This window comes from Nematostella vectensis, chromosome 2 (assembly GCF_932526225.1).
Source record: "Nematostella vectensis chromosome 2, jaNemVect1.1, whole genome shotgun sequence".
Classification (NCBI taxonomy): domain Eukaryota; kingdom Metazoa; phylum Cnidaria; class Anthozoa; order Actiniaria; family Edwardsiidae; genus Nematostella; species Nematostella vectensis.
This window is the reverse complement of record NC_064035.1, coordinates 21,869,045-21,882,017: the sequence shown is the minus strand read 5'-3', so window position 1 is coordinate 21,882,017 and position 12,973 is coordinate 21,869,045. Positions and strand designations below refer to the sequence as shown.

Below are 12,973 nucleotides of genomic sequence, written 5' to 3'. Positions count from 1 at the left end.
AAGACCATGACTATTAGCTTTCTTCAGTATAATAGTTGTGTGCCCCGTCCTATTGTAACAGGCGGAACCATCAGAGAGAAAGTCTTGTCGTTCAAGTCACTCGGAGTTTAATTGTCTGACGACCTTTCTTGGGGCGTACACTGCGACTTTTAGCTGAAGAAAGCTAACAGGCGTATGCTTGCCCGAAGGCAACTAAGAAAAAGCGATGTTGCAGCAAGTAATATTGTATCCATTTATTGTAGCTTAATACGGTCCATAATTGAATATGCCTCTGGTGTACGCTGACCTCCCTGTTTATCTTAGTAACATCATCGAGTCAGTTCAGAAGCGAGCCCTTCGCATCATCTGGCCGGGTGTGGCATACAATGACGCCCTGGAAAGGGCACAGATCCAAACACTTAGTAGTCGCCAAACATTAATGACCCACCAATCTTGTGCTCCGAGCGCCCTTTCTCCTAGGATCGGCGCCAATGGCTCTGCGGGAGCCTTCCCAACGACCGTAAAGAGTCTGTAACGTTAATTTAAACCACCGGTGGCAACACTCGCTCGTGCGCGACCCACCACACTGAGCCATCATCAGGCCCCTGCATAACCTGCTTTGGAGCAATGACTTCCGCCTCCCAAAGATCTTGTATACCCTGGTAAACACCGGCGCTTATGCCTTCGCCCCGGAGATTGGCACGTGCATGGTCGATTGTCAGCCACCTGCGTTAATCTTTTCCGCACCCCATTCTCGAATGCTCGGTATACCATAGGACAGACGAGGGTGTTAGGTCTCCACATGTTACCACACAAGGGGGGCCAGCCACCCTGTTATCATTTTAGGTCCCCCCTTGCTCCCCGCACGATACTACCGAAAACGGACAGGCATGCGGGGCCATCCCCTATGAAAGCGACCCCTATAACACCCCTTCGTGCCCCTTAGGCCCCCAGACGGTACACCCTAGGCGTTGGGAGTCTACGAAAAACTACGGAAAACGGGCTGGGAGGCGCGGCGCGGATTATTCTCATTTTTATGAAAGTCCCCGGTCCAGCCCATATACTGTATATAGCATGTACAGACCTTGACTCAGAAGGTATTGAGACTTGTATATGGTGTACATATGGTGACCATGTTATTTTACCCATTGTACAAAATATAGCCACTATACTTATTTTTATATTAATTAGTAATGTTTGTTATTTATATACAAGTACTGTTTAAGATAAAGGTATGTAGCTGTACATATTGTTCCCTTAAAATATATTCACATCAATTGTTTGTCAAATCGCCCATCATATTGTGTGCTGGTGTAGCTGTCCTATGATTTGTTGCTTCTGACCCAAGAAGCTTTGTAGTATTGTTTTTCTATAGTTTTTCTAGCAGTCCAGTCTATGGAAAAAAAAATAGGGACATTCTGTAATTCCTTTTAGGATATTTGAGTCTAGGTGCCTTAGCCATCCTAGACTCTTTGCCAGTATTTACGTTCTCCCTGCCTGAACCTTCCAACTTTTTGCAGTCTTTTCGTGCTTTCGCAACAAACTTCCAGTTTATAAAAGGGCCTGAAAAAGTGACCTATGCTCAACTACACTAAAGATGAAAAATATATATCTGTTAGGATTCATTCCCAGTTACTGCTAAGATTTCATTATTGTCGCAATTTGAAAAATAATGAATGCTACTGGGTGCAGCTATGGAAATATAATTATTACCGGACAGTATGTTGTATGCAACATTTGTTGCACAACGGTAATTTGCGTTTCAAGCATGTGTTTGTGCCTTGAATGCAGGGTCAGCAAATATGATCTATGAATTGGCTATCCTCTTCCGCTCACAAAGGAGGACAAGGATACTTGTTTAATAAGATTTTAATAAGACAATTTGGATTCGAAATTGATACAAAAAGGTGGCGGCACTGGTAACTATGACGGTTAAATAAGCTGGAATTACAGCTTGTTTTTAATTTGAAAAAAAGGTTACCAGTCAGATGGCCCAGATCACTCAAGCAAATTCCATAAGTAAAATGAATCATAGTCTCCAGGGTGGTTTCAGGGTGCTAATGAAATCTAATCAAAGGTAAATATCAATAAATTATCTGTGACATATATCCTTCTATTCAACTTTTTTTTTAACTCCAAGCATTTGTTGTAACACAAAGCCTTTTAAAGCTGTTTCTTTGAAGAATACTATCATCCCTGTGAAAAATAGACAAGCGGCGCCAATAGCAATATGCAGTATACGATATCCCCATCCATGATCACAGCACAACAGAATCTCAGAAGCAATGGTTATGACGGCAGAGGCAAAGTAAGCAGCAACGACCATCGGAGAGGGCACCAGGCCAACTAGAGGCTGAAGATTTGGGGTTTCTTTGAAGAAATGCTGTATAAACCCGATACTGTGGAATATAAAAAGAGATTAGTATTTAATTACATTTTCTCCTCTACAAAGAAAACAACAAAATGTGTTAAAAAAAAAAACAGCTGGAGATTGTGAAAGCAAAGCCAGCAATGAACACCATTTTGTGTTGACTGAATGAGGCACTGTAGTTTTAGAGGGATTAAGGTGTCCGGTATTCTGCTCCCCTCATAATAAGAAGGGCTTTTTAATGAGATTAAACTTACCTAAATTTATTACAGCCATATAATTATAAATTGACAGAAATATTTGTCTGATTCTAATGGTCAATTCCTATGTCCCTTTATAGAAGTTCGGCTAGGCATATTTTGTATTAAAACATTCTGAAAAGCTTTGTCTTTGTAAAGAATATGTCATAGATGTAACAGGCCTAACAGCATTCCCAATTAGAAAGTTAACAGTAGATACCATACTTTAGTCTTCATGTACCGCTTTAGTGATGATTCATCCCTTTATTGGACTGATTATTCAGAAGAATGGCACTACACCTGGTTGACATGTCAATAGAGGCAAGGGGCGTGGACTGGGAAGTCATGTGACCTTATCGACGACGTCATCAAAACAAAAATACCTATTTCTTATCAATGAAACTGTTGACCAAACTTGGTTGACCTGTCCCAGGAGGCAAGGAGTACAATGGCACAGCCACGTTTTGTGGAGTCATCGATGACATCATTTGAATGGATAAATGCTTTGCTCCCTACGTGATAAACATACTTTGACTTAGTTTTTAAGTCAAGGGGGTGAAATTATTAACCATTGATCTGTCCCATTAATTTAAATTATTCAATGCCGTCACATGAACAATTGCACTTCATATAATGCTTTAGTAGTCTTAAAGCATTATTGTTGTCGGAAAATATGCGTTTATTCAATTCATCAACAATAACCTGATGTCACATATCCCCCAATGCCTACTGGGACAGACCAACCATGTTTCTCCCCTAGGACTGTTTCAGTGAGTTAACATGGATGACATCACGTCACGACTTCGCCAGTGCACCCCCTTGCATCTATGGACAGGAAAACCACGTTTGACCTTTGAACAATGTATCTGCTAAAGATACGTCTATTTAAATAAAGGTTGATAGTGCGAACGGCAAAAGGCAATTGCACAATGGCAGTCCTACGACTGAAAGTTGTTTTGGGTAGTAATAATTTGGAAAATAAAGGTGATAAATAAACTCAAGTGATATCAGAAGCATTAATTGGTCCTGTGCGACAAGAAATATATGGCAAAAGCGAGACAAATCGGAACTTTACTAGAGGACGAAGATGAATTGGAGGACGAATACCCCCCACCCGATGACCTCGCACACCACGCGCACGCCAGCCGCCTAGTTCAGGTGCAACAATACCCCTACTGCGATGCATTTCTTGGCCATCATACCGTACGCGTTACCATTGACAGTGGCGCGACGTGTACACCAGTTTACACCAGATCAGCAATAGGGATGCCCGGATCCGAGACCGCCAGTTCTTGGTGATCTACTGCAAGAGGGCGTGGTTGGTCTTGGCATAGTTTGCTGACGACAAGCTGTTGACAAGCTTGCTGAAGACTTATACTGCGGCGGAAACCCTCCCGACGAGTTGTTCAACATCTGGAATCTTGAGTGCCTTACAGAAAAACGGCCTTCGCCTGTCAGCGTCTAACCCAAAGTCCAGAACCACCTTGGGCTGGGTGTGGTCCCAAGGAACCATAGCCTCATGTCCACATTGCGTCGAAGCACTTTCCGAATGCTCTCCACCTCAGAAAGTCAGCAATTTGGAATCATTCATAGGGGTTCTCGCCGGCGTCATTTCAAACTGCTCGTCGCTTCTTCCCCCGTTAGACGACCCTAAACTGATGTGATAACCTGGTCACTAGGCGCCTTCCCTGTTGATAAGAAAGCCCAAGCCTGATGACGTCATCTAAATTGTTACAGATAGAGCTGTGAGGAAACCCAGCATTGCTGCGACGATGTAAGTCACGCGGTCAGGGAAGATCCGCCTAGCCGGCTTCTTCAGCACTAAGCTACAAAGTCACCAATCCACGTGCTACCATGCGAGGTCGAAGCCATCGCTATAGCTACCGCTACAAAACACTTCAGCCCATACATAGTACAGTCATCTAACAAAACTTGCGTACTTACAGACAGCAAACCTTGCGTTCAAGCTTACCAAAATCTCTGTCGAGGAGAGTTCTCGGCAAGCCCACGGGTATATACATTCCTCTCAACTGTCAAACGCTACCAGGTTTACGTACAACACGTAGCAGGTGCAGCTATTTTACCATCCGACTTCTGTAGCCGACACACTCCACCTTGCGAGGCTATGACCTGCAAGATCTGTACCTTTATCAACAACAGCCAAGAGTCTGTTATCCGTAACACGTCAATCACCGACATAGCTTCGGGAGCAGCCCGAATCCCCTTCACAAGCAGAGCAGCGTGGCTGCCCATCCGCGTGTCCGTAGAACACACGCCCATTTGCGACAGGGAACACACCCCTCCAAGAAAAACAACAAATGTCAAGGACGTAAAACGCTACCTAAATGCCGTGACCATTGCTAAGGACGGCTTACTCGTTGTGAAACGCACCGAACCTCTACAACCAAACCGAGAATGCATAGTTGTCCCACGTCAGGCCCTCGATGGTCTACTGACTGCCTTGCATATACAACTCAGTCATCCGTCCGCCCACCAGTTAAAGATGGTCACCCGCCGCATCGACAAGGCAATAGGGACCTTAAGATTCGGTAAAGGCGGGCTTCGAGGCGGCGGACCGGAAGTAAATTTCTAAAATTCGCAACGTAATTAACATATCTGTCACGCCACATGACCGTCTCGTTTCTGGTTGCGACGGCGACGCCTCCCATTTTCACCGCCTCTTTAGAAAGGTGACTTTCTTCGAGTATTTTTTCATTAAAAATGACCTTTTGAGGTATATTTCTCAGCCGGCAAAATTCAGCAACTCATTATAATTGCTTTGGGGCTATTTTGTGATCTATGATTCAGGATTTTACAGAAAAGCGACCATGAAAGCGGCGGAGAGGGAAAAATCGAAGAGATGGTAAGAATTTTGTTAAGGCCTAGTGCACACTAGCAACATAACTACATAACGACATGGGCGCGCGCACTATGTTTAGCCCGACATAACGACATGGACATGATGACATAAAAGAAAAAAAATTGTTTTTTCTCTTATGTCGTTATGTCCATGTCGTTATGTCGAAGATAAGAGTACGCGCGCCCATGTCGTTATGTCGCTAGTGTGCACTAGGCATTAGAAGTTGATTCATGTCTTTCACCTCACCTTATCTTAAAAGCAGCAAAAACCGTTCTTTGGAAGATTAAGATTCGTAAAGAGATTTTGTTGCCTTTATGATGAAGACATATTAATGATGAAGATATATGATGAAGAATACTGTTTATTAAGTCCCCTCCGATCTCCCGAGTAGCGCGAAAATAGCGCTACATAGGGCCGAATTGCAAAACTAAAATCTTATATTTCCCTTTTTAGGAGTGATGGAATGGACGGAGAACCATGATGTTGCTTTGGCGAGGGAGGTCCTCCTTTTACAACCTTACAAGCACAAGGCTAGGTCAAGTGGAAGGGGCAAAGTAAAAAAATTGCAGACAACTTAAATGCTCATACAGCTTTGGAGTTCCACGTTGTGGCGAAATCGGTGGGCGAGCTTTTAAAACACATGCTAGATAAACACCGTGCAAAGAAAATAAAGAACGCAAAGCATCTGGAATAGAAGTTGAGGACACAGAACTTGACCGAGCACTTGAGGAGATATCCGAGAAGTGGGAAGCGTCAGAGGAAGACGACATCATATAGTTTGCTAACAAGAAGAAAATAGTGCGCAAACGAGCCTGCGAGAAACTAGGTGAAACTAGTCACCGCAGAGAAGGAGAGGGTTCGTCAGAACCGAAAAGGAAAAAGTCAGGAAAAGGAGGAAATGAGACCATCGAGTTTCTTAGGGAGAAGGCTAGCATGCATATGGGGATAAAATGAGAAGAATAGGGAAGCAAGACAGGAGGAACGCGAGCGGCAGACTAGGTTGTAAGAGTTAACCCTGGCAAATCAGCAACAACAACAGCAACAGAAAAACCAGCTTATGACCATGATGATCGGTCTTGTGCGGAAGATTGCCGATAAATAGATCATCATTTACATATGCCTCACTCATTCCTATTTTTAAAAAGTCAGCATTTTGGGATACAGGTGCTGAGCGCTTTTGAGAGGTTTTGTACACCGGTAATTCTGTCAAAAACTGTTGTGTTAAACAAGTTAAAGTTATTTATCTTAAGAGATTAAATGTACATAGTGGTTTATACTATCATGAGAGTTAATATTAAAAACAAGAGGTTTTGTAACTCAAATAAGTAAAAGTAATTTATTACAAGAGATTAAATGTACATAGTGGTTTTATTCAAAAACATGAGATAATATAAACAAGAAAACATACTGTTGTCCTGATAAAGCCACTAATGTTTCATTCGAGTCATTTTATACCTTCATTAACATTAAACACCCACATATACACATGAATGAAAAGCACCAAGCCCATGTTTATAAAAGCAAAATCAGCTTGAAAAGCATTCTTTTTGCACATAAAATGGGAAATGTGTCAGGGTTACATATTCACAAGGCTAGTTTTTATGTGGTCGATCATGATTCTCTTAGCTGTCAAGAGACCTTCATTTTGCATTAAGTACTTATGCAACAATCAAATTATACAAATTATTTATGAAGAGGTATATTTGGGGTAGTCAGACTAAAACAGAGAACCTGTGTGGTCAGTCTGATCTAAAAAGTCCTACAGTATGTTGATATATTACATCATAGAATCATTTTCAAATCATCAAAATCATTTTCAATCATCATGCATCCATCTCATGCTTCTCAGAGATTTTATGTAATTTTATTCTTGAAAGAAAAGGAATTTGAAGTTTGAGTAGTAGTATTCCTGAAATCTCTTGGTTGGACCAAGCCACAATTATACATGTACTATACTACACTATACTATAGAATGTGTACATTCCCCTAGGAGAATACACTTTAATGAACTAGTACTTAACTTGCCCCTGTTTTTACACAAAACATTCTTGTAAAATGGGTGGTTGTAAGTCAAAAAACTCGGATGTGAGATTCCCATACAGACAGGTTAAAGCATTTCTCAAAATAGCACAGACTATATACAGTAAGTCTTTCCAATACTACTAAGCCCTATTTTTAGATTTTTTTTAATCAACAAATTTAAAATAATTAATAATATCGCCAAAAAGCCACCCTACACTGGTTCTCACACTGCTCATAGAAGTATTAAAAGCTTGCATCTGTGGTGTAAGAGGAACATTTCTAAATGGAGCTTGAAGTTGAAGTCTCAATGGGTATACAGGATCCCCATATATACACATAGGATGCCCTGTAGGGGAATGTGCATAGAGTTGTAGCTTTTGAAGTAGGTCAGACTCACCCAGCATACTGGAATCATGCTTCCTGCCCTCAAAATTTAAAACAAATATGATTTACAGTTTTTAAAAACAGTACATTTCTCAATTGTGTTGAGAACAAGAATCCTACCCCCTACAGATGAAACTCAATACTGGAAATATCCAGGGCCAGATCCAGGATTTTGCCTGTTTACCAACAGGCCCATACATGTGTGCAATCATCAAATTCGGTAAGGCCACAGATTAGAATTTGAGGGCATGCACTCTCTCGTGCCCATTGTATACCACTCTTTGCATATGATCTGGTCTTGCAATGGGCCTCACAGTGCCATCAACAAAGCCAAAGCAGTTATCAAGTGCAGCACCTTTGGCATGCACAACGTCTGCATAAGTTTGAAGCTGAACTGATCCAAAAAGGTCATGACTCCACTCTAGGATTCGATGTCCGTGTGTGTCATAAATAAAATCGAGAACTTGGTTTGTTACCATACTCAGCACAGGCACTGGTCTACCGAACCTTGGGATCATATCTGAATATCTACAGGGGTAAGATAATCTTCTAAGCAACATGCAAGGCCTTCCATGCCTTCACTGACAGAACCCTGATTGCACACAAAAATGTCAGGTATTTGTAAACTCTCTGCAAACCTAGGCAAGTCACCTTTATCTTCCCTGAACTCTCCTTGACATTACAAATTTGCCATTTCATCGAGCTCAAATCGTCCATAATCTTCACATGGCAATTTTAAGTTTTCCGAAAAACTACTGTCGTACAACAACACAAATTCTTTATCGGAAATGATATCACTCATGTATGACACAACCAAATATTCTCTAGTCTTTTTAAATGACGTCATAAGAACAAGAAACCAAAATAAACTCGGGGTTTGTCAATCCACTCTTATGTGTTTATGCTTGCCGCCTCCAATCTTAGGGTTTGTTTTTCCCGCGCGTTGGTGGGGGGTCTTGACCCAGGTCCCCTCGGCTGCGTCTGTTTCTCCATTTACTGGCGCTGTTGTTACTGTACATATCTGGTTGATTGTTGTTACAAATCCAGCTTTTGCTACATATCCACACTTTTACATGAATAACTCAAATCTGCAATATTCAGGTATTTAAAAAAGAGCCATGAACTGGAAGGCCTGGGTACAGTCAATTTGTGACGTACATTGAGTCAATCAAATTACATAAGAAATTATATGCACACGCTATACTATGGTTATTGCTGAAGATCGTTATGTGGTTACATGTTTTTCCATCATCTTTATATCCCAACCAGGCAGTCAACTGATTATTCAATAGGCCATTCCAGCTATAAGTTTGTGCGTGCATAACCATAGAAACCTACCTCAACTAACAGAATCCAGCGCACACTTTTTTAAGCTTACATCAAACGAAGCAGGTGCATGCTTATAGCTGAAATGGCCTATTTATAGTTTGTGAGTTGTGTTATTTGCATTTTGTGCGCGTGCTGCATGCGCAATCATGAATGACGACATTCCAACGAACGTTCAACATTATTGAAAAACAATATCTTCCTTTTTTTTGCATATGATTCTCTGCTTTAAATGGCTTTCACTTGATCTCAGAATTTAAATGGATTTAAGGAAAATGCGTTATTTCAGGTTTTTCTGCCAAAACTTGAAATTATACACTCAAATCAATCTCATTTCACACGGCCAATTGCTACATATTCAGAACTGTTAATATTGCTAGAATAAACTCAATCTAACTTTGTCAGGAATGCAACCCCATATGCCTGGACTGGATCTCAATAAAGAAAGCAGCCGAATTTCAGTTCCACATTCTTTGACATGAAAGTCATAAGAAATATATTCTACTATACTGATACTGATCATGACTGAGTTTTTAAAAATGATTTTGAATCAGAGTTTAAAATAAAGCAGGCAGCACTTTCAAAATATTATCATCTTAAGCACGTTTTTTTTTTTAGAAAAAGAAGCTAGTTCATTTTGCAGCAACTCCCCAAGCAATAATACCATAGACATGTATAGTAAGAGAAATGAGTTGTAATGGGCTGATGAAAAGAGAACAAAGTACAGTGTCTCAATTTTGGTATGATGCTGAAGCTTTTACTAATCCTACAGATGCAACTTGGTCACGGTGTGTCCAAACCTTTTTTATCAATAAGCACACACCAAGTATCTAGCTCCGTTTTTACAAAGAGTTTGTACGCCTATTTGTTATGTCTTTATGTCAATAGTCGGCACCAGGCATAAATAGTCAGAACTCAAAGGCCATAAAATAAATCAGATAGCCGTTCTTGACATAATTATAATGACTGTTTAAAGCTTTGTGCAATACCATTAAAATTTACTTCACCTGTGCAAGTGGCTTTAAAATACCTTGAAATATGGACCTCAACTTCTTGTTGTACAGTATCAAAATTAAATTCCAGTAAATGATGAAATGTTTCTAAATAAATGTAATAAAAAAAAACATTGCTACATAGTGGCAATACCTGTGAGCAATCCTGAGTAGCATGTTTAGGCAATTTGCCATGATGAACCCAGCACTCCCAAAGATTGTCAGGTACCATGATGCAAACAAGAAAATAACAGAGAACAACATCATCTTGTAGTTATACAGGTCAACATCCTGTTTGCTCATTGCCGCAAACATGAAACACTCAGTAATCCCATTAACAGCAATGATTAGAACATAGACGCAGTACCATCTGAGTAGGGATGAGCCTGCAAACATAGTCAACATGTCAGCAGGATCCACTATAAAAGAGGCAAATTTAGAACAGAATGATAGGCCATGGAAAAAAATTGAAAACTTGATGGCAAGAATCTGATTGGCTTAGCATAATTTGACTGGCGGAACAGAAAATCCCAAAAGACAAAAACAAATCAATGTTTTGAAAATGCAGCATTGTAATACAACAGATTCAACAGTAAAAAGGAAAAAGAATGCAGAAATCAAATGAGGAACAAAAAGTTTATATAGTTCAAAGGCTCAAAACAAACAAAAACATCAAATCTTCACTTCTTTGCAGGTTACAAGTAGTATTGATATTTGGACATAATTTTTTAAGCAACGTTATGCAGTAATACTGTATATTTTCAACTGAAATTTGGAATTTTGCTCTGCGATTATAGTAACAAATTTATTTATACTTGGTACACAACAATGATCATTGAATGTTCTGGCCATCTTTGTATGAAGGTCCTTCGGAAGCCAAAGAGCTTTGCATATACCAGGGAAGATCTGGTGGGTCAAACTTTTTCCAAATTCTGTCCGGCAATTCTGCAAAGTCTCTCCTCTTGTTATCTATAGCTATTCCAGTAACAAGCATCGCTGAACAACTAGCCTGTTTTGCTAATGTAGCACAAGATTTTGGTGTGAAGATTCCTTTTTTTGTGCGTGGTGCACAATTTCAGTGTTTCACCTCATTAAAAGTTCTGTTGGTTGTAAATAAAGGGAATAAAGGCAAGGCTTGTGATTGGGCTAACCTTTATCCAAAATGATAAGCTCAATCAGGGCCTGTTATTTCCCAGCCCTTTGGGAAATGGCTTTGAAAGAACAGACTCCCAGGGTGTGTTCTGGCTCCTTTGTCTTCTCTATTGCTCTCTCCCCCTCCATCAGCCTCGTTTTGCCTTATTACATTGACCACAGTACCCTGGGTTCCCAAGGATGTTCCACATATCCCCATAAGGGCTTGAAAACATATTCCTAATTACATATTACCTTATAATATAAACTCATATTCCTCCCGCTTATCATATGTATTAGACAAACAATCAAAGCTGGCTATGTAAACTTTGATAGACTGCTGATTTTGAACGTTTTAACTACCAAAATCATTATTTTATCAATAATTTGTCAACATACCTTCGCCTCCACTAAGCATTGAGCCTCCATAGATGTCCAACAACAAATACGAGTATGCATAGCCAAACACTAATATTGTCATCCCAACCAACACTGCAAACTTTAGCACCAGTTCAAGAGCCTGTGCAGCCATTTTGGCAGATTCACCGGGCTGGTCTTTTGCAAGTTTTCCCCGAGACAGCACGTGCGAGAAGAAAGTGTAATAACTCTCTTCAATCGGCATAAAGACACACCTTGCAACAAGTGATCCCAAGTTGTTGATAACGTCATAAATGCCTTGTTCTGCAAATGTCAGTGCCTGGAATAAAGTCATGATGAAGCGTTCTCCCTCAGTGAGAATCTTCTTTAAGAAAGACTGCTTAAAAAAACTCCAGGTCAGACTAGCCATTTCTAGGCTAACTATTGCCTTGCCCGGTATGATAGCTGGTAAACAGTCAGTCATAGACTTTAATGGGAAATCATTAATTTTGGATGCTTCTCCTGTTTGAAGCTGGTGTACAAAATATGCATAGTACAGTCCCACAGACAGCACTGAAAATGAAACTTGGGCCAAACAAAAAGACATAACTCCAAGACCGGGGAATACTATGACAAGAAAGACAGTCAGAACACACTTCACAAAGTTTGCAATCCCTTCTATTACGACTTTAAGTCGAAAGAACAGGAAAACTTGAGAAATAACCCACAGTTGCTCAGACAGAAGCTCTATTGCTCCAGTAGACGCGAAAATTACCACTGCAAGGGAGTAGTTTGCTACTATATTCGGGTCGGGCTTCTCAAGATAATAGATCCATACAAACCCAAGAAGAGCAGAGGTCACTACGCCTATGGGAAACACGCACCAAAGCAGGTTTATAACTTGCGGCCAGTGTTGTTCAGACCCACTTGCTGACTTGGTGAGGCAAGACTTGCGGAAGGCTTCGCGAGAAACGAAGGTGATCGTTTGTTGTAGAAGCACAAGGCGGACATTCACGACCCCAAGCATATCCCTAGAGATGAACCGCATTAGGATCCCGTTCATAAAAAACGTGAGAATCCTGAAAGTGACTTGAAGGGCGACATTATAAGAAGCGGACCGCACGGTGCTCCCTACGATTGATTTGTCCGCCATCTTGGAGATAGCTACTTTAGAACCCAGTCCTCTTATGGTCCTCTTACAAAGACGGGAAATGAAGATTTCACACCAAAAACTTCCTTCTCTCGGATCTGGAAAGAAATTTTCAATGATTTTCTCTAAAGGCTTACAGTACAATAACTTTTATAATATTTTTGA

At 40.7% G+C, this 12,973-nt stretch overlaps 1 protein-coding gene and 1 pseudogene across 1 annotated transcript; one reads left to right on the top strand and one right to left on the bottom strand.

Annotated features, from left to right (window-relative positions):
- Window positions 1–1,091: 1,091 nt before the first annotated feature.
- Window positions 1,092–12,963, bottom strand: LOC5513154 (protein RFT1 homolog). Its single transcript, XM_001633415.3, has 3 exons — window positions 11,701–12,963; window positions 10,325–10,556; window positions 1,092–2,378 (listed from the first exon to the last, which is right to left on the bottom strand). The coding sequence occupies exons 1-3, from the start codon at window positions 12,809–12,811 to the stop codon at window positions 2,093–2,095; spliced, it is 1,629 nt and encodes a 542-aa protein (XP_001633465.1). The 5' UTR covers window positions 12,812–12,963; the 3' UTR covers window positions 1,092–2,092.
- Window positions 5,905–6,881, top strand: LOC116618664 (annotated as a pseudogene).
- Window positions 12,964–12,973: the final 10 nt, after the last annotated feature.

Bases quoted from the DNA above. Each gene is read 5' to 3' on its own strand.
- LOC5513154 (XM_001633415.3), bottom strand. From the start codon at position 12,811: ATGGCGGACAAATCAATCGTAGGGAGCACCGTGCGGTCCGCTTCTTAT. The intron at 10,557-11,700 runs GTATGTTGACAA...CTATGTTTGCAG, and splicing joins AATGCTTAGTGGAGGCGAAG to GCTCATCCCTACTCAGATGG. The intron at 2,379-10,324 runs GTATTGCCACTA...TATATTCCACAG, and splicing joins CTACTCAGGATTGCTCACAG to TATCGGGTTTATACAGCATT.